This window comes from Leptopilina heterotoma, unplaced genomic scaffold (assembly GCF_015476425.1).
Source record: "Leptopilina heterotoma isolate Lh14 unplaced genomic scaffold, ASM1547642v1 Lhet_36, whole genome shotgun sequence".
Classification (NCBI taxonomy): Eukaryota; Metazoa; Arthropoda; class Insecta; order Hymenoptera; family Figitidae; genus Leptopilina; species Leptopilina heterotoma.
In genome coordinates, this window is record NW_025111040.1 from 1,228,505 (window position 1) to 1,250,065 (window position 21,561).

Here is a 21,561-nt window from a genome sequence, read left to right on the forward strand (position 1 = left end):
AAATTAAAGAAGAAGAAGAAGAAACAAAACGCTTACAACAATATTTTAAAAAGCTGTAGTTTTACTATATATTATTTTATATAGTATTACGCTACGGCATTATTTTGGTTCTCGTACAGCTCTTTTTTTTAATTTTATACATATAATCACTTTTAAAATGATATTTCACAATTTTTTTTATGAACAAAAAAAAATTATTTCTAATTTCTTTCTTTGTGTGCAACTTGAGGTTTAGAATCTCACAACCCGAGTACATATTTTTTTTTAATGAAGAGAGACAAATCTATACATCAATAATGCACAGTGCTTATAATTATATATACTGTATATAATTATAATAATATTAATTATAAAATGGTAACTTTCCAGATCACAAGAGTCGATTTTTTCTTTCGCAAAACACATTCTCTTTGATATGTGTTCAAAATTGCTCTCGTTTTACTTTTTCCCCAATTCAACAAGTCAGATGAAATTAAAATTTTCCCAAATTCATTTGTCTTTTACAAGGAACGTCTTTTCAAATCAAATTACACTAAAATGTTTATAAATTAAACAATAAATTAATTAATTCGCCAAATTTACTAATTTCTTTCAAATTTTAACTAAATAAATAAATAAATAGGTATTTACAAATAAATTTGCAATAATTAAAAAATTATAAATAACAAAATAATTCGAAAATTGTATAAATAATTATAAATTCTTTATAAAAAAATTAAAAAATAACAACTATTATTAAAACAAATTTTCTTATCTTGAAAATTCGTTTTTATAATTTAAGTAAATAATTAATTAATTGTCAAATTTAACAAAGTTGTCGATTTATAATTGCATTTAAATTACATTTAAATTGCGATCGAATTAATTAATTAACTTTACATGATTATAACTTATTAATTACTGAAGTAATAATTTAATAATATTGATATTTATATATAAACATCAATTTCTTTTCTTGCTTCTAAATAATTAAAGGAAATTATAGATTTTGTACTTAATGGGAATGTGCAATACTGATGTTCTTTTTTCGCCAAACAAATTTTGAAAACAATTGGTTCATGTACAGAAATGAATATAATATATAAACCAATAGTTTTCAATAATTATAAATTCACGTAAATAAATAAAATATATATAAATATAATTATTATAATAACTAGAGAGAAGGATTTTATATCTCTAAGAGGAATATAATCCGTAAGCGTGCTTTGTGATTAGATATTAATATATAATAATATAATGCTGCATTTTTTTTAATAACTCGATTACATAACAATATTTTTATATCAAGTTTGGAAAAAAATATTTGTTTAAATAAATAGATAAAATGTCAAATTAAGATATTTTAAATATTTTTTTCTTTGAATTATTATTAATAACAATTATTACGATAATAATATTAATAATAACAATAATAAGAATAATAATATTAATAATATAAATAATAATAATAAAAATTATTATTATTATTATTATTCAAGTAATTTTTCGTCCGTTACTAAATATTTTGTCAAATTAATTTTGACTCCGTTTTAAAGGCCTCGTAAAATTAATTTCACAATAATTTTTATTGTTATTTTATTATTATTATTGGAGTATTTGAAAAGAGAAATTAAGTTAATTGAAAAATTTCGTTTTCTTTTTCTATTTCTTAATTTAATAAAGAATAAATTATGTTTCATTAACTTTACAAGAATTTCAGTTTTTAAATAAATAAATTAATCACACTAACTTCTAATTATCATAATTAGGTATAATTAAAAAATTTATTTCTAAAAGTAAAATTTTATAATAAAATTACTGAAACTTAATTCTTTGATGAAATTACAAAAAGTAATTTTATTTATTAATTCAAAGAAAAGATGTTAAAAAAAAATTACAAATTTAACATTTTTAATAACTTTTGCAAATTTTTCTTTCTATTAAAATTCTTTTCTATTGTCAGAGTGAAAAGTTTTATTAACATTTCGAATAACTCAAAGAAATTTTCAATTCATTTTTGTCATAAATATATAATTATAATTTTTTTCTTAAATAATGAATACGAAATCATTTAGTTAAAAAAAAATTCACCGGGATCTATTTTTCTTTCTTTTTTTCTCTTACCGTCGAAATTATTGTGAGTATACAAAACTATTTTCTAAATGACTAAATATACGTATTATTAATCCTGATGAGTAGAAAATATAGAATTTTTGTTTTTTTAACTTCTGATTTGAAAAAAGAAAAATTCTATATAAAATTTTCAGGAATTTCTGATTGATTATTAATATCTAAGGGACGATCATTAGCAACCACATTTTTTTTTCTTTTTTTTTTTTTAAATCGCATTTTAATTACAATTACAATAATAATTAGCGATTCGACGACTATAATGTGCAATGATTATTCTCATATAGTAAGTGCTGTTTCTTTTTTTTTTATGTAAAATTGTCGAAAATAAAATATATATCGTCAAATGAGATGTAAAAATAAAATTTGAAATATATTTTTTTTCTGTATGATGATTTGTGCGCGATCATGATATGAAGAAAAATATCTGACCCTCAATTTTGTTTTTGCTTTCTTTACCGTTATTATCACCTAGAGAATTTTATTTGATATTATCGATGCATTGTCAACTGAAAATATTTTCGAAAAAAAATAATTATTCCATTTTCTAAAATATTTTATTATATAAAAAATAATTATTAGTTAATTACTAACTTTAGTCAGTAAAAAACAATTAATTAAAGAATAAAAATAGAAGAATTAGGAAAAAAACATTTTTTCTCACAAGGGTCAGATATTTTGAATGATAATGATTTTTTCTGATTACAAGATAAATCTACGCTCAACTACTGCACTGATTCCTTACTTCTTCTTTTTTTTTTTGTTTTACAAGAATAATTTGCTTTTTAGTCACATTTTACATTGTTAAAGTTGATTTTCAACAACCCGATATATTGCCAGAAATAAAAGATTATACTTTTCTTCTGAAACAATATTTTTTTGTTCCCTAAGAATAATTTTTCAAAGTGTTAATAATAATAAATTAAAAATAAATAAATTTTTTTTAAATAGAAAGAAAACAAATGACTAGTAGTAATAAGAAAGCAAAAAAGAATTTCTAAAAATTTCCAAAAAAAAAATTCTAGAAAAAAATTCTTTTTTTATTCTAAATATAATGGATTAAATCGTTCTCGTATCAAAGGATAAAACTTTTACTATATTATATATATTTATATATGAATATATTGTATAGATAAATATCATTGCATTTGCAGCCATTGTATATAAAAAATTGTCTTTGCTTAGAGCTAAAATATTACGATGCCTTGACTATATAATTATATATTTTTATACAAATTATATTATTATATACACACTATAATGTATATTATATAAACTTGTAGTTTTACTATAATTGTATTTAAAATAATTATAATAATTTATTATAATAATTATTATCATAATTATTATGATAATTAATTATGGTTTATTATGAACTACAGAAATAGTAAAATTTCGAAAAAATATCCATTACATTTAGGTGTATATTAATAATATATTTTGTATAATTATATATAATATATTTATATATATTAAATTCATATATTATTGTTATTATTGTATTAGTTTTTTTTATTTTTATTTATCTTTTTCATTAGCGCGTATATTTAATTAGTAAATACCATTCACAACACAGAGTGCATAGTACGAAGCTGAAAATTTGTTTCTTTTCCCTTTTTTTCTTCTTGTTTCTAATCATTTTTCTTTTTTTATTTAATTTATTGAAATTTGATTAAAAAGAAGAAAGAAGAGGACAAACAAACAACTGTCGCAAAAGCTTCTAATAACGACGCACAACCTTTTTCTTTTTTTTTTTCTTTGACAACCTGTGTGCACCAAAAAATTGTTGCAATAATTATTTTTTATCTGACAGAAAGTATTTTTTATTTATTATTTCGATCACAAGAATCACAATTTTTTTTCTAATCAATTTCAATTTAGAATTCTATTGAAATTGATTCAAAAAAAAATTATTTTCGTTAAGAACAAATTGTCTAAATTGAAAAAAATTGTTAGGCCTATTAAAGAAATAAGTAAACAAATAATTGGAGGAGAAAATCTTTCTTTCGTTTTAAATTAAAAATTTTTTTGTTTCTAAACAAAGGAGAAAATTGTAAAAAATACTTCCTGTCAGTAGAAAGTATCTAGAACTATTAAATAAAATTTAAAAAAAAGTATCTCTACTTTTTTTCTCAATTAATTACTAATTAGTGAATAAAAATATCGAGATTCAAACTAACAGGAAAATTAACAACTATTATAAATAAAAACTGTATTCATCGATTCACAACGCTCATTTATCGACACTTAAAATCACGTTACTTTAGGGAAAATTTTCACAAATATTTTTCTTTTCCCGAAAAAAAAAAATTCTACTCATGTAAAATACTGGCCAAATAATGAGAAAAACAATAATTTCTCAAAATAATTAGTGCAAATACATGTCTGTAAAATCTCAGCCGAAAACAATTATTATTATTGCGAAATTTAAAGAGAATATTTATGCAACTTTTTTTTTATAAGTTATCGAGACATATTTAAATATTTTTTTACGAATAATTCTTTTAAAAACTTTTTTTTAAATATTAATAGAGAGAGAGAGAGAAAGAGAGCGAATACCTTGATATGACTTCATTCGAGATTGTTTGTACCTAAAGCCACCCATTTATTTATTTTTTTTGGTTTTTTTTAATTTTAATATTTTTTAGACAGTAAAATATATTTGCTCTACATAGCTGAGAGTTTGTGAAAGAAAAAAAAACAATTGTTGCATTAAGAATGTTTCAATCCCCTTTTTTTAGTCTTAAACCTATAAATTTACGATTTTTAATCGTATATCATAAATATGTAAATAAATAAGTAAATAAAAAAAGAGATTAAACTGAAAATTTTCTTTTAACAATTTACGAATAAAATAACAATTTTCGAACAAATTTATTAAAATCTAAACAAACAAAAAACGTAAATAACTAATAATTAAAAATAAATAAATTTAAGAATACTGATTATTTCATCGATCGAAAATAAATTTTTTAAATAAAAAAAAACTCAAAAATTGTCACTGGAAATTTTAAAAATCATTATTAAATCCTTTTAGGACTTAATAATCCTAAAATCCTAAATAATCTTAAATTTGCCTTTTTAGGCATTGAGATTTATTTAACGAAATTAATTATAATTAATTAACCAATTAATCAAAAAATTTACTTTCGTAAATAATTTCCTCCAAAAAAAAATTCTTTTTAGTTAGAATTTTTTTTTCATTTTCTCCTTCTATTATTAAGGATGTAAACATTCTTAAATTTTGCAAAATTGAAAGTTCAATTTACCAAAAAATACCCGAAACTGTTTTTTAAAAAAAAAATGTCCGATAATATTCGGAAATTTTCACATGAGAAAAGCAAATAGTTTCGTTAGTATACTTTGAAATTATTAAATATATCTATGAAAATTATTTTAACTTCTTCGGTGACATTTTGGCGTAGCTTGTGCAAGTCTTAAAATTCTATTTTTTTTTTTATTTTTTTTTCATTAGTATTTATTGTGTGCATTCGCGGTAATATTTATTTTGATTGAAATATCAAGTGGCAAAATAAAATATATTATATTATAATGCAGTGAATAAATTAATATTGAAGATTTAATCTCCAATTTAAAAAAAAAATCAAACTAAAGCGCTGAAAAAATTTCCTTCATTATATTTTAATAGAAATATTTTTATTTTTAATTTGTTTTCAATAATTTGAATTAAATGAATTTAATTCAAATTTATTTAATAAAATTTAACTCAATTTACTTTATTAACAAAAAGTAAACAAAATGTACAAGAATATAGGTATAGAAGAAAAAATAATTATATGTATATAAAAAACGAAAAAAATATCGAAATTACAATAGAAAGAAAAAAAGATTTAATTTATTAGAATAAATTCAATTGTAAAAATTATTAGAATATTTTAATAAATTAATTAAATTCTTTAAAAAAAAAAAAAATTAACAAATTAAAATAAATATTTCTAAAACTAAATTCGGAAAAAATTTTCGCGCTGCTAAAAAGATTCTTTTAAATCTTAAAATTAAGATTATTTTCTGCAAAAAGTAAATTTCAATTTAATTGAAAGAGAACGAAATATAATAGAGAGGAGGGAATGCACATTACGTTTTTTTGAGCCCTCTTTGAAATGCTTTTCTTTTTTTTTACGAAAATTTCTTTTTCCTTGAAAAAACGATCTGAGCACTATGTCGATTGAACAATTATTATAAATATAACACCTTGTGCAAACCTGAAAACGGCAGTAATCGCGATTATTCATCGATCTCTAAAAATTTTTGTCTTAAAATTCTAGCCTTCGAGTCTATTTTTTTTTTTCTTAAAAAAAATCTCCTTTTTCTTTGTTTATGTTTTTTTTTTGTTTTTTCTTTTTTTAAAGAAGCAAAAACCATTTTCTTCATTTTAACGATTTCTATATAAAGAAAAATGTTTCTTTATACTAAGAAAAATCGTCGGACTTTGATCTTATTCAATGTTTACAAATAAGTTTTTTTTTCTCGTCCACTCGACAAATTGGGGGCGGAGAAAAAAAAATTGAGATCGAATTTTACAGTCTTTCTAAAATAACTTCTTTCGAGGAAGTTTTCTTTTTCCTTTTCTTTTCTCAGGGCAAGCTCGATTATTGAGCAATGACAAAAAAGTTTCTAAAAATTTTTCTCAAGTAGAAACAAAATTTGGTGTTTTAAACAAATTCGATCAATTCTTTTCGGGAGAAAAATTCTCTTTTAAAAATTCGGTATTTTTTTTTTTTTTTTTGAATTTGAAAAACTTTACCTTTAATATTTTTGGATTTCTTTTCTTCTTTGGTGAAGATAAGACTTTTTTTTCTTTTCATACGAATTTTGTGGAATAATTGAGATTCAATTTTGTTCGTTTAGAAGAAGGATTGTTGATGATGAAATTAATGAAACGATGAGAAAACGATCGCTAGAGTCTTCGTGGTTGCACAACGTTATTATTGTTCAGTCGAGTCGTTGTTTGATTGTTGAAATTTTTATCAAGAGGTATGCGCTCCGTCCTCTCGTCAAAGAATCCTGGATTGAGAATAATATTCGGCACGAGTTCAATCACTTCCTGTTCCTCCAGCTGCGCTGCAATTGCGGAACGGCGATTAATTTTCATTAGTCTAGGCCATGGAATTTTTTAGCTTCTACCCTTTCTCTTTTTTTCTAAACACTCACCACTGTCAGATTTCTTGGATAATTGTCGTATACTTCTATTTCTATTATATCTACAGAAAATTGTTTTCTTTTTAATTTTAAAAAAATTTCTCAACATTTTTCTCCTTTTCTTTACTTTTTACCAATTTGTGTGTTTTTTTTAAACCAAAAAAAAAAAAAAATACTTGAAAACATTGCTCTTTTATAATGTAAATAAAAAAATGTCTTGAAAGCAAAAAGAAAATAATCTTAAAAACCGTAAATTAAAAAAATATTGTAAAGATCTCGATTTTCTGAAAATAAAATGCAAGTCGTGCTTTGAGATAAAATATTGGCAATTATTTTAAAAATCTCCAAGCCTGACTATATATATTGTGCTAATCTTTACCAATACAACTACATATGTAGTAAAGAGTTTGTTTTATCTTTTTCTAGTTTAGTAGCACCTGGTGCTTTTATATCTAGGCCATAATGCTCTACTTCTAATTTTTTTTTAAGTATTTCGTAAATAATAATGCACTAGACGTGCACTTTTTCTATACTAAAAGAAAAAGAAAAAAAAACCACCAATCCCTTAGTGTATATTGATTATAACTTAGATTGATTTTCTTTTTGTTCTCTCGGAGCTTTACTTTTATGTACCTCTATCGATTTTAAACCCTGAAAACCAAGATAGTCTTTGAGTCAACAATCAAGTCTTTCAGAAGAAAATTCTAAACTCTAAATATTAACTGTTCTTTAAAAAATACTTTTTTCTCAAAACTAATTTTTTTTTTTGTTTTCTGTTAACCAGGGTTGCCACAAAAAGTTAATTTTGTTTTTCCCTGATTATCTTCATGTTTTATAATAATTTAAACTTTCATAAAATTTTTCAAAACAAAATTAAATTATTTTCAAAAATTTTAATAAAATCCTTCGCAAGAATTCAATTATTTTTACAAGTAATATCTATTAAAAATAATTGAATTTGTTGGAAGAATTCTGTAATTTATAAAATAAATTAAATTCTTGCAACGAATTTTATCATTTATGAAAATAATTGAAATTTTGCCAAGAATTTTATTAAAATTTTGGAAAATAATTGAATTTTGAAAAAGAATTTTATTATTTTTAAAGATAATTAAATTTTTACGAGAATTTAAAAAAAATTTTGAACACAATTGAAGCATTGGGTGCAAGAAGGGCGTATCACAAAAAACCTTAAGTTTTTAAACTTTAATAGCTCAAAAACTGTAAATGCAAATTAAATATACTTTTTTTTAATTAATTAGTCCACTATTGAACTATCAAATTCAAGTGTAAAATAAGGGGAAAATTGTAATTAAATAATAAATAATAATGTTTTTCAAAAACAGTTTATTTAGCTAACGCCCTTCTTGCACCCAATGCTTCAATTCAATTTTTTTTAGTGTTTTTAACTGATTCTTCTATAAATCCATGATTTTTAATAATTAATTAAATATCTACATATATAATAAAAAATTAAATAATACTACTTATAAATCCTGCGTAAATTAAATTTTTTCCAGTACTTTAATAGAAATCCCTGACTTTTCCCTGACCAATTCTATTTTTCCTGATCTCCCTGACCTGTGACAACCCTGATTAACGTATATTTTAATTTATATCTACATTTTTTAACTGCATTTTTTCTTTCAAAAAATAAAAATAATTACCGTAAATAAAATTTTAATTCTTCACTTAAAAATAATTTTCTAAAAAAAAATACTGTAAAACTAAATATTAGTGAGAGTGAAAAAACAGTTTTTATAAAAAAGGAAACGGGAGAAATATTTAAAAATTAGAGACATGCTTTTCTAAAATGCCGTAAAGATTTTTGAAACTAAAGAAAAGTAATGTATATTCTTAAATGGCAGAAAATTAAGAACATTCCTAAAGATTAAATTTGGAGAAAAAGAGGAAAAATCCCAAAAATAAACATTTTTGACGAAAGGTTTGGTGGTTATTGTAGTAGTTATTAGTCATTGTTAATAAAAGTACCTTGAGAATAATCTCGTGCCTTACGTGTAGAGTGCAAGAATTAGAATACAAAGAATACATTTTTTTTTGTCTCTTACGAAGAAATTTTTTTTTTATAGAAAAAAATAAATAAAAGTGAACAACAATAATTAAAATGAAGAAAAATAAATAAAGTAAAGAAAAATAAATGAAAGTAAATAAATGTAAATAAAATTAAACAAAATAAATGAAGTAAAGAAAAAAAAAGTAAAAGTAAACAAGAATAAATAAAGTGAAGAAAAATAAGTAAAAGTAAATAAAATTACAACAAAAATAAATGAAAATACGAGAGTTGAAAATTATAATAAATTTCTAAGCGTTCGTATAGCCTCGGAAAATGTTTTATTAAAGAGAGAGAGAGCTGCATTAGAATAGCATTAAAGAATCTTGATTATAGAAGAACGAAAAAATATGTAGGTGTTGGTGTTAAATTTTTTTTTTGGTTAAATGATACTAATAGAGATCAAAAGGCCGTAGATAATAATATTAGATGACAAGTGATGATTGCCTCTGCTACTAAATTCAAAAAATGACACAAAATGATTTAAATGAAGACAAAGTTTGATTATAATGATCATTTCTTTTCTATATTAATCAATTAAAAAAAGCGTTCATTTCCCAATGAAATTAGAATTTCCAGAAAAATAGTAAGTCAAACGTGGCATTTCAAAGGTTCTTTCTTTTCCTATTTTTGAAAAATACCTATTTCGAAATATTTTATTTATTTTCATTTCTATTTTTAAATTTTCGACAAACTTTTCTTTACTTTATTATTTTTTTCTTCATTTTTTAGAATGAAGTATTCTATAAAATATTCCATTGTCTATTCAATTTTTATAAACGATTTTAATTTTCTCACCTTTGAAATACGTAACGTTTTTATATAATAATAATTATTATAATGAGAAAAAAAGGAATTATTAGTAGATTAGTTATTGGAATAATTAGCTAGTAGCAGAAACAAAGCGTTTTAAAGAGATAGAGTAGAAGCGATCAAGCTTATTTTCTAAAAAAAAAATTACAAGAATATGCTTACAAGATGCTTTGCACTCGCGATAAAGAAGGAAACACGTTCCAAAACCAAGAATCATTAATGTCCCCATAACAATTCCCACCGCTGCCACCCATACCCGAGTATCAAAATTTTCAGCTCCTGCTAAAAGATGTCTTGCCAACTCTGAAAAATTGTTTGTTTTACTCTTGCAAAGAAAATTACTTTCCTTTGTTTTTTTTCCTATTTTCTTCATTCATAAGACGATTTTTTCCCGTTTTTGAATTTAACAGATAGAAATTTTTTATAAAAAAACTAATTTAGGAACCAATTAAATATTGATTTCAATTTAAATATTAAAATTCTTTTCTTCTTTATTTTATTTAAATTCTTTAATTTCTATTTTTTCTTTGAAAAATTGAATTTTTATTTATAATTTTGGTAAATTTTTTTTTTTTTTAATTAAATTATATCGATTAAATGAACATTTTTCTTCAGGAAAAAATCGATTTTCTTATTTTTAATTAAGAAATAAATAAATAATATGCGAGGTGACATTATTAAAAATTATGATGAGATCTAATTGAAAGTGTGTGGAATTTGAAAATTTTACCCAATTCTTCATCGCTGTGATGTGTGTGGCCCTCGACCTCGACAATTTCACCAGGTCCAAGTTCATTGGTCGCCCAAACTCGAAACGAATATGTTGTATTTGGCTCCAAATGATAGACGTCGATTTGCCTCTGCAAAAAAAGAATATTCAAAATTCTAATTTTTCTACAATTGTTACGAAATTTTCCTTTTTTATAAAATAGAATTTATTGTTAATAAAATAATTAATAATAATAGGTATTACTTAGTTATTAATAATTAAACTACAAATTATTATTTGATAGTTTTTTTTAATGTTTGATAAATTATCATTAGTTATCAAGTAATTAATTATTTTAAAGAATTACGGTTCCTTTTTAATGAATCATTTTTGTTTCCTTCTTTTAAAGAAAGGAAATTATTCTAATTTTATAGTATAGAACTTACAGAATTTGGAGGAATGTGATTTGGAATAATAGGCTTCCAATCTTCAGGTTCATCTCCATGGCTCGCTTTTAAACGATACTGGGCAGTGAAGTCTATAATTGGATAACCTCCGGTTCCTCCAACTTCCCAAAGGATATTGGCCAAAATAGTTGAGGGTTTTACCCAAACATTATGTAAAGCCGGTGGTGGAGCTGAAGATAAAAAATCAAAACACAATGTTCTTTTTCTTTTCAATTTAAAATTATTTTTCTTTTTTTTCTCACAAAAATAATCACAAATTTTTCAATAAACAAACTTCTTTAGAATTTTTAATTAAAATTGTCTAAAATTCAAAATTTGTAGAAATTGCATTTTTAATATTAAATAATTTGATTAATAATAATAAATTTAAATATAATAAATTTAATTAATATTATTTATAACTTTTTTATAATTTGAATCAGAAATAATTTAATTCTTGCATAGAATTTTATTAAAATTTCTGAAAAGAATTGAATTGTTTTCAAGAATTTTATAGAAATTTTCGAAAATATTTGAATTCTTGCAAAGTCTTTAATTATTTATAAAAATAACAGACTTCTTTCAAATTTTTTCCACGAATTTAATTAAAAAATTTATTGATATTGAAAATAATTGAATTCTTACATTAGAATTTTATTAGAATTTATTAAAAATAATTTAATTTATAATGAGAATTTTTCTATTTATGAAAATAATTGAATTTTTGCAAAGAATTTATTAAAATTAAAACTAAAAATTGAATTCTTTCGAGAAATTTTAATATAATTGAATTTCTGCGAATACATTTATTGTTTAGAAAAAAAATTAACTTCTTGCTGGTTTTTTCGACAAATTTAATTAAAAACTTATTGAAAATAATTCAATTCTTTCGATAGAATTTTATTAAAAATAATTGAATTCATAATTAGTCAATAATTATTTCGAGAAATATTATTAAAATTGTATTTAAAATAATTGAATTTTTGCAAAGAATTTTTCAATTTATGAAAATAATTGAATTGCTTTTATAACAATTTTTCAAAATAATTGAATTATTTATTATAATTTTTTATGAATTAAATTATTTATAGTAAATTCCATATCAATTCTAAAAAGTTTAATTATTATTGTTTGAAATAGAAAGAATTTAAATTAAGATTTTTTTCATAAATTCTAGAAATTTAATATGCTTTTAAAAATAATTTTTCTATCAAGAAAATTTTTTATATTTTTATATATAAAATTAAAAACATAAAAAAATGTTTTAAAAAATTCTTTTTAAAGAAATTTTCTGTTTAAAATAAAAATATTTCTTTTAATTGGAAAAAGAGATGAAAATATTCCAATTTTCTCTAAATATTAATAATATTATATCATGTGCGTAAAATATTTTCTTTTTTGTTCAATTTTCAACTCACTTCTTACTCGTACATTATAACTAATTTTCACAGCATCCGCATCATTATCTAATATGCAAGAATAATTTCCATCGTCATGTTTAGTGACATTAACTAGCTCCAATGTTCCATTAGGCTTGACTTTTGATCTTTGAATTTGGCCATCCTCGCGGCCGTCTCTAATCCACATGACAAGTAAAAAATCTCTTGGATACATTGAATTCTCATCGTTGATGCAATGTAAACTTAAATTTTGTCCTAAATCTATTGCAACTTCGCGTACTGGCAACTCCGCTAGTGCTCTCTGCCATCCTATGAAAAGAAGGAGAAAAACAATTATCAAAAGAGAGTTCAACTGAAATACAAATTTATTCTCCTTTTTCTCTCTTCTTCAAGGGGAAAAAAAGAGGAAAAGAAAAATAAAAAAAAATAGTTCAACTAAAATACGAATTTTTTCTTCTTTTTCTCTTTTCTTCAAGCGAAAAAAAAGAGGGAAAAAAAAGAAAAGTATTTATGTAAAATGAAAAATAATTGTACTTTTTTATAAAAAAATACAGATAAAATAAAATATTAAATATTTCTTTTAAATTTTACAAAAAAATACAAGAATAAATAATTTTTAATTCTTTTAAATATTTAGTTAATTTAATTTACAACTAATTTTTTTCTAATTAAAAAACAAAATTAATAATTAATCGAATAATAAAAAAATATTAGATTTTTTTTATACGTAAAAAATATAATAAACGATGTAATTTGGAAAATTTTCCGGTCCGTTAAACACCTATTATTTCAGTTATTGGTGATTTATAAATGTGTAATAGGTAAAGCATGACTCAGAAGACGAGGGATAACTATTTTGATTCCACTCAAGGGGATTCTCCACCCTTTTTTTGGTATTAGTCACGCAATATTCGATTCTGTCATGACTTTCAACTTTCATTTTTTATCTGAATTACTCTTCGAATAATGCACTCAATAGATAGCGGGAAAAAGCTTTCAGCAATATTGCCAATACTCAATATTTACATCTTGTAACAATTTTCATCATTCCATGATTATAAAACAATTATTATAATTATTCTCATAATAATAATAATAATACTAATAAAATAATAATATGAATAATAATAATAAAAATAACTGACAATGAAATTTGCAACAATTAATTATTGAATTTTACAATAAAAATGACAATTAAATAAAATACTCAGTAAAAAAATGTGTGCTTCTTTTTTCAATGAAAAAGAAAAATTGCAAAATCTTCCCAAGAATTATATAATTTTGATCGCTGTCATGCGATCATAATCATTTTTCTACACGAACTATCATCTTTGTAATCAAATAATGATCAAAATTGACTCGCATTGTTTGAAATGCCGGATGAAATCAACAATTTGCATACAATTATTGCAGATAATAAGAGAGATTTGTTCCAAAAACGGAAATAAAGAAATAAAAATTTCCAAATTATTTTTCTAGAACGTCAACAATAATTAAAGGATTTAAACAATAAATTAAGAGAACATTCTAAAATATAACTTACTATTGTTTATAAAAATTATACATCTATACATTTTAATATCTTTAAAATAAAATTAAAATAACTATCGACGCGGAATAAGTATTATAAACAATAGTTTAAAAATAATGATTATAAAATAATGTCAGGAAAAAAAACAATAAATCTAACCTTAAAATTAACTGTCAAAAGTGACAGAACGTCAATTCGAAGAAAATAGACATTGTAGAGGGGGTAATTCTTCAAATAATAAACTTCGCAAACAAAAATGGAATGCACTCATGAAGTATGGATTTTTTCGAAGAAGAAATAAGAAAGGACAGTGTAAAGATTTTATCAAAATACTTACACATTGTGTCCCTGAATCTTAATCAGATAGTTTTAATCTATAAAAGTATTCTATATAACTAAACGCGGGAGGATAAATATATATATAGCCAACTCTCATTGATCGGTAAATGCAAAATGTCTATTTGTGAATTTTAATTCTCAAGGGAGAGAACACATTAAATCTTACCTGCCAGTAGGAACAGCATAAACACAACCGTGTGACCAACCATTCTCCCATATTAGGCGCCTCTGTGCGTTATTTTTTTACTTATTTAAAAGAGAATTATTTATACTTAAAAATTTCCCGTTGGCCACATTTTTTTTCAATCCCCGCGAATTGTCACTTCTCACTTAAACTGTCAAACACATGACGCTTCGCATGGCTTCGTCAAGAACACCGCCCGATCATCGGATTTTATTGAATCGATCATTGCGCCTTCGAGTGGCGAAAGGTACTAACTACATTCCAGTATTACCAACACTGCCCAATACTCCCATGTTTACCAACAATAGATATCTCAGGGTTGGGAAGGTTTCATTTCATAGGGGGGGATATCGAGAAAAATAGAGATATCGATATTTCTCGTATCGATATAGTAATATCGATATTTTAAATATCGATATAACAATATCAATAATTATTTTCAAAAAAATATTCGAAATTCAAGTATTTTCAAAAAAAAATATTCAAAACTGAATTATTTTCAATATTTAGTATTTTCATAAAATTTCACAAAAGAATCCAATTATTTAAAAAAAATTTATAAAATTCATCCAAAATTTAATTACTTTCAATTCTAAGCAAGAATGTAATAATTTTCATAAATAATAAAACTCATCGAAGAATTTTAATTATTTTTTAAACTATTTTAAAGGCATTGATCAAAAAATGTAATTATTCTTAAGAATTTAATTTCAAATCCTCGAAAATAAATCAATTATATATAAAAAAATAGTTTTTTTAAATTCTTTGGAAAAATTCAATAATTTTCAATCATACTAGAATTTTTCAGAATATTTTAATAAAATTGTTCGAAAGGAAATCAATCATTTTAAATACCATTTTAATTAAATTTTTTTTTAAATAATTCAATTATTCTTTTAGATTTTAATAAAGTTGTTCCCAAGAATTCAATAATTATTAACATATTAAATATTTCTTTGAAAGATATTAACTATGTCGATAAATAACAAAATTATTCCCGAAAATTTAATTATTTAGAGGCATTTTAATAAAATTCTTTGCAAAATTCAATCATTTTTATAAATAACAATATTCATCACAAGAATTCAATTATTTTTAAAACTAATAAATTTCTTCTTGTAAATTCAATTATTTTCAAAAAAATTTAATAAAATGCCACACAGACATTAATATCTACTATTTTAATAAATTAAATTATTTAAATTATTTAAGTTAGAATGTGCATAAAATTAATTGAAAGAAATCAATAAAAAAAAGCAAACAACAACTAACTTTAAACTGCGAACAGATTACTGAATCGATCACTCCGAGTCGAAGACTCGGAGCAATCGATATCTCCATGATTTATAACAATAATAGAACATTTTTTTTGAGTATCTAATTTTTAGAGTGAATCAGAATATTCTTCAGCGTCAGGGAAAAAGTGAAAATTTTGTCTGGAAATCAGGGAAAAGTCTGGGAAAAAGAAAATTAAATTTTTGCGTCAACCCTGTGAAAAATTCTGATAGTCATTTTCTAGTTTATATAACAAAAGTCGAGGTGGAAATGTAGTGCAACAGTTTTTAAAAAAGTAAAAATAATTTTATTCAAAAATAAAAACCAAAACATGTTGTTTTATAAATTTTAAGAGTCACGTTGAAATATAAAAGTTGCTCCCTTGTTAAATCTATACAAAGGTGTTCACTCCACAATATCCAACTGGCCATTCAAGAAGTTTGTAACAAAATCCTGTACAACAATTTGTACTTCCATCGGGCTGGCAGGGAGTTCCGTTTGCTGCACATTGTTGACTAAGAGCAGGAACAGCGAACATGAAGATGGTGGCCAAGAGCACAAGGAACAGTTTCAAACTGGCCATTTTTTGTTTTCGATTTCTGTAATAATGGAATTATCACTATAATAAACTTATTTTAACATAAAATCTTTTTAGGAATGTACATAATTTTTTAATTAACTGTAGAATAATATACAAACACTGTGGTACTTACAACTTACTGCAGAAGATCAAGGGAAGACAGTTGAACTGTGAATGCTATGATATTTTCAAAATCCATCCGCTTTTTATATTCGACTTCATCCCCCATGCTTTACGAATTATAAAACATTATTAAAAGTATGAAACATAATTATCAGTTTACGAATCCAATTAAAAAGAAGATTATAATTACTCCTCCTTTGTTATTTTATTATACAGAAATTCTCTTTAATGTATAAATACTTTCAAAGTTCTTTTAAAATCAAGCAGGTGGAAGTAATAACTTGCGGCACTCTTGCAATAAATATTAGCAGCAGGAATGTAATGAATGTATTTTTAACAATATCAACAAATTAACAATATTCACACCTTTTCATAAATATTAATTAAGAAATGTAGGTGTTAATTATAGACTTCCATAAGCATATTGTATATTTTTACTTTGATTTCCTTAAATAAAATTTATATTATTCCTAAACAACTTAGTTCCAGACGATTAATCTTTAAAAGATTAATTAGACGCATGTGTGTTTAAGAGAAGAAGGTAATATTATTTCAGAACAATGCAGTGTTTGTTTTTCAACAAAGTGCTGCTTCTGTATAAAAATTCTCTGGATTTTGAAAATTTCATCACATTCACTCAACAGTTTTGACTCTCTTACTTGTCTAACTGTAAGTATTAAGCAGAGTAAATAATAATTTATATAACTATTTTTCATTTATTATTTTTGATTCTATCATAATTGTTCTAGTATTTTTTCAATTAAATAAATAAATCTTCTTCTTCTTCTTCTTCTTCTTAAATTACTAAAGGGGTAGCCAACTGTCGGAACAAAAAAATAAATAATTTGTACATTGTGTTACAGAAGTAAGAAAAAATGTTCAGTTACAAACTGTTGTTCGTGCTTTTGGCATCTGTCTTGATGTTCTTGGCTCCTGCTACTGAAGCTCAATGCAAAGCAAACAAATACCCGTGCCAGCCTGATGGAAAAACAAATTGTTGTACAGGCTTTTGTTACAAAGAACCCACGTGGATTCAAGGATATTGCGATGATCGTAAATAATAATTTTTAAACAAGCCACCATTTAATTTTCGTCTCATTGTTTAATTTAGTAAGACAACATTAGTTCTTAAACAATAAATACACTGTAAAAAAATTTAGGGAGTTAACGGACTCGGGAGTTGGGAGTTAAATTTTTCGAGTTAAAAATCAACTCCATAAGAGAGTTAATTTCTAACTCCCTTCAATCAACACCCGCGCGAGTTATTTTTTCCATGGGGAGTTAGCATTTGGGTGTGAAATTTTAACTCTCTTTATTTAACTCCCCTGGCATTAACTCCCCAATGGGTGCGACTTTTATAGACCCCCCGGGGGTGTTAAAATTTAACTCCCTTTTTTTACAGTGTAATAAAAGTAGTTCTGTAATGGTACAACTATGTAAATAAATATAAACAGTAGATAAAAATTGAGAGATTGTACTTTCACCTATAAATCCTTTTCACATTCTATTCAAATTTTCATTTTTTTATGTAAAGAAGGAAATGATGGATCTATTTTTTTAATAAACTGAATTTTTGTCTACACTCCATAGAAAGTTATTTGAAGTAGAAACGAATTTTTTTTCAACAAAATTTGCTAATAAGAATACCAAACTTTGCTTGATTCAATTAACATTAGGTTCGGTTTTATAACAAATTTTCAGTCATATATTATCAAAGTATATTATATTATATCTTGAGAATTTCTCGAGGATAACTCCCGGGAATTTCACGGTCTGAGCATTCGGGGATTTGAGTTTTTGAAAAGTTGAGCAGTCGAGGAATTGAGTTTTCGAGGTTTTGAGCATTCGGGGATTTCAGCTTTCGAGGTTTTGAGCATTCGGGCATTTCAGCTTTCGAGGTTTTGAGCATTCGGGGATTTCAGCTTTCGAGGAATTGAGTTTTCGAGGTTTTGAGTACAACGTTTTTTTCTCACGTGAAAATGTTCCTGGGAATTTTTCGGTCTAATTCCCGGGAACTTTTTTACCAAGGTAATCTAAATTTTGGATAGACTTTAATGTAGAATTTAAGTTTAAATACATTTGAAGCGTTTTGTGCAGAAACAGCATAAGTCCATAATTCAAAATTGTTCAGGAATCAATAAAAACTGTTTTTCTCGTAAATGTTAAGATTTTTTTTAATTCGGCTTTTTGCATTATATTCTACTAACCTATAAGTTAAAAAATCCAATATGATTAATTAATTATCTACTTAATATAAAAAATTAAAAAATAAATTAACATTTGGACTTATGCTGTTTCTGCACAAAATGAAATGAAAAACACAGAAAATTTATTAAATCCAGTGAAATATCAAAGTTTTATGAAATATTTAATAACATTTATTTAAAATATTAAATTTGGATAATTTTTAGTAACATTTTATAAATAATAAAATTGTTTTAAGAATAAATTTAACCAATTTTCAATATTTTCTAATTTTAAAATAATTCAGTCACCACTGTCACTTTTTGCTTCCCATGAGTGTTTTTATTTATAATATAAACTGTATAATATAAATTATTAAAATACGTCAAGAATATCACAAATAAATATAAAACTCATCATGGAGTTGTGCTGTTTCTGCACAAAGTGATATTTTAATTATTTTTTTTAAGGGTTTAGAGTTTAGTCACTTATGTAATATTTTACCAGATTGAAAAGCTTCATTTAAAGATAAATTTTCAATAAAAAAGTGATTTTCGGAAAAAAATGGAATTATGCGGTTTCTGCACAAAACGCTTCATTTATAGATGATGTGAGGATTCCAGGTTGACGCATGTATTTTAACAGTACAGTATAATTACTTAAAAATATATTTATTATAATTATCAATTTACACAGTATACTAAATTTACATCCTTGCTTAAATTAAACAATGAGACGAAAATTAAATGGTGGCTTGTTTAAAAATTATTATTTACGATCATCGCAATATCCTTGAATCCACGTGGGTTCTTTGTAACAAAAGCCTGTACAACAATTTGTTTTTCCATCAGGCTGGCACGGGTATTTGTTTGCTTTGCATTGAGCTTCAGTAGCAGGAGCCAAGAACATCAAGACAGATGCCAAAAGCACGAACAACAGTTTGTAACTGAACATTTTTTCTTACTTCTGTAACACAATGTACAAATTATTTATTTTTTTGTTCCGACAGTTGGCTACCCCTTTAGTAATTTAAGAAGAAGAAGAAGAAGAAGAAGATTTATTTATTTAATTGAAAAAATACTAGAACAATTATGATAGAATCAAAAATAATAAATGAAAAATAGTTATATAAATTATTATTTACTCTGCTTAATACTTACAGTTAGACAAGTAAGAGAGTCAAAACTGTTGAGTGAATGTGATGAAATTTTCAAAATCCAGAGAATTTTTATACAGAAGCAGCACTTTGTTGAAAAACAAACACTGCATTGTTCTGAAATAATATTACCTTCTTCTCTTAAACACACATGCGTCTAATTAATCTTTTAAAGATTAATCGTCTGGAACTAAGTTGTTTAGGAATAATATAAATTTTATTTAAGGAAATCAAAGTAAAAATATACAATATGCTTATGGAAGTCTATAATTAACACCTACATTTCTTAATTAATATTTATGAAAAGGTGTGAATATTGTTAATTTGTTGATATTGTTAAAAATACATTCATTACATTCCTGCTGCTAATATTTATTGCAAGAGTGCCGCAAGTTATTACTTCCACCTGCTTGATTTTAAAAGAACTTTGAAAGTATTTATACATTAAAGAGAATTTCTGTATAATAAAATAACAAAGGAGGAGTAATTATAATCTTCTTTTTAATTGGATTCGTAAACTGATAATTATGTTTCATACTTTTAATAATGTTTTATAATTCGTAAAGCATGGGGGATGAAGTCGAATATAAAAAGCGGATGGATTTTGAAAATATCATAGCATTCACAGTTCAACTGTCTTCCCTTGATCTTCTGCAGTAAGTTGTAAGTACCACAGTGTTTGTATATTATTCTACAGTTAATTAAAAAATTATGTACATTCCTAAAAAGATTTTATGTTAAAATAAGTTTATTATAGTGATAATTCCATTATTACAGAAATCGAAAACAAAAAATGGCCAGTTTGAAACTGTTCCTTGTGCTCTTGGCCACCATCTTCATGTTCGCTGTTCCTGCTCTTAGTCAACAATGTGCAGCAAACGGAACTCCCTGCCAGCCCGATGGAAGTACAAATTGTTGTACAGGATTTTGTTACAAACTTCTTGAATGGCCAGTTGGATATTGTGGAGTGAACACCTTTGTATAGATTTAACAAGGGAGAAACTTTTATATTTCAACGTGACTCTTAAAATTTATAAAACAACATGTTTTGATTTTTGAATAAAATTATTTTTACTTTTTTAAAAAATGTTGCACTACATTTCCACCTCGACTTTGTTATATAAACTAGAAGATGACTATCAGAATTTTGCACAGGGTTGACGCAAAAATTTAATTTTCTTTTTCCCAGACAAAATTTTCACTTTTTCCCTGACCCTGAAGAATATTCTGATTCACTCTAAAAATGATTAGATACTCAAAAAAATGTTCTATTATTGTTATAAATCATGGAGATATCGATTGCTCCGAGTCGAAGACTCGGAGTGATCGATTTCTTCATGTTTTTTAATAATTAAAGATTTTTGAGAGATAAAATAATTATTTTATATTATAAGAATATTGTTACTGTAACTTGATCAAAATTATTTTCATATTCAATATTATTATCTAAAATTTTAACTAAAATCAGAAAGATCGCA

The 21,561-nt window shown here is 24.0% G+C and overlaps 1 protein-coding gene and 1 long non-coding RNA gene across 6 annotated transcripts; both read right to left on the reverse strand.

Annotated features, from left to right (window-relative positions):
• Positions 1–6,078: 6,078 nt before the first annotated feature.
• Positions 6,079–14,989, reverse strand: LOC122505496 (protein turtle homolog B). Of its 5 annotated transcripts, none has more exons than XM_043617156.1 (7): positions 14,748–14,989; positions 12,730–13,020; positions 11,312–11,502; positions 10,887–11,016; positions 10,319–10,459; positions 9,265–9,283; positions 6,079–7,194 (listed from the first exon to the last, which is right to left on the reverse strand). In XM_043617156.1, exons 1-7 carry the CDS (start codon positions 14,788–14,790, stop codon positions 7,167–7,169), a joined length of 843 nt encoding a protein of 280 aa, XP_043473091.1. In that variant the 5' UTR covers positions 14,791–14,989; the 3' UTR covers positions 6,079–7,166. The 5 variants fall into 5 exon arrangements, with proteins under 5 accessions (XP_043473091.1, XP_043473093.1, XP_043473090.1 ...); XM_043617157.1 differs by having other exon boundaries at positions 7,037–7,189; positions 14,748–14,988; XM_043617158.1 differs by lacking the exon at positions 9,265–9,283 and having other exon boundaries at positions 6,079–7,189; positions 14,748–14,987.
• A 4,593-nt stretch (positions 14,990–19,582) lies between these two features.
• LOC122505498 lies at positions 19,583–20,745 on the reverse strand. Its single transcript, XR_006301924.1, has 2 exons — positions 20,088–20,745; positions 19,583–19,893 (listed from the first exon to the last, which is right to left on the reverse strand). It is a non-coding gene; the product is annotated as an uncharacterized LOC122505498 (long non-coding RNA).
• Positions 20,746–21,561: the final 816 nt, after the last annotated feature.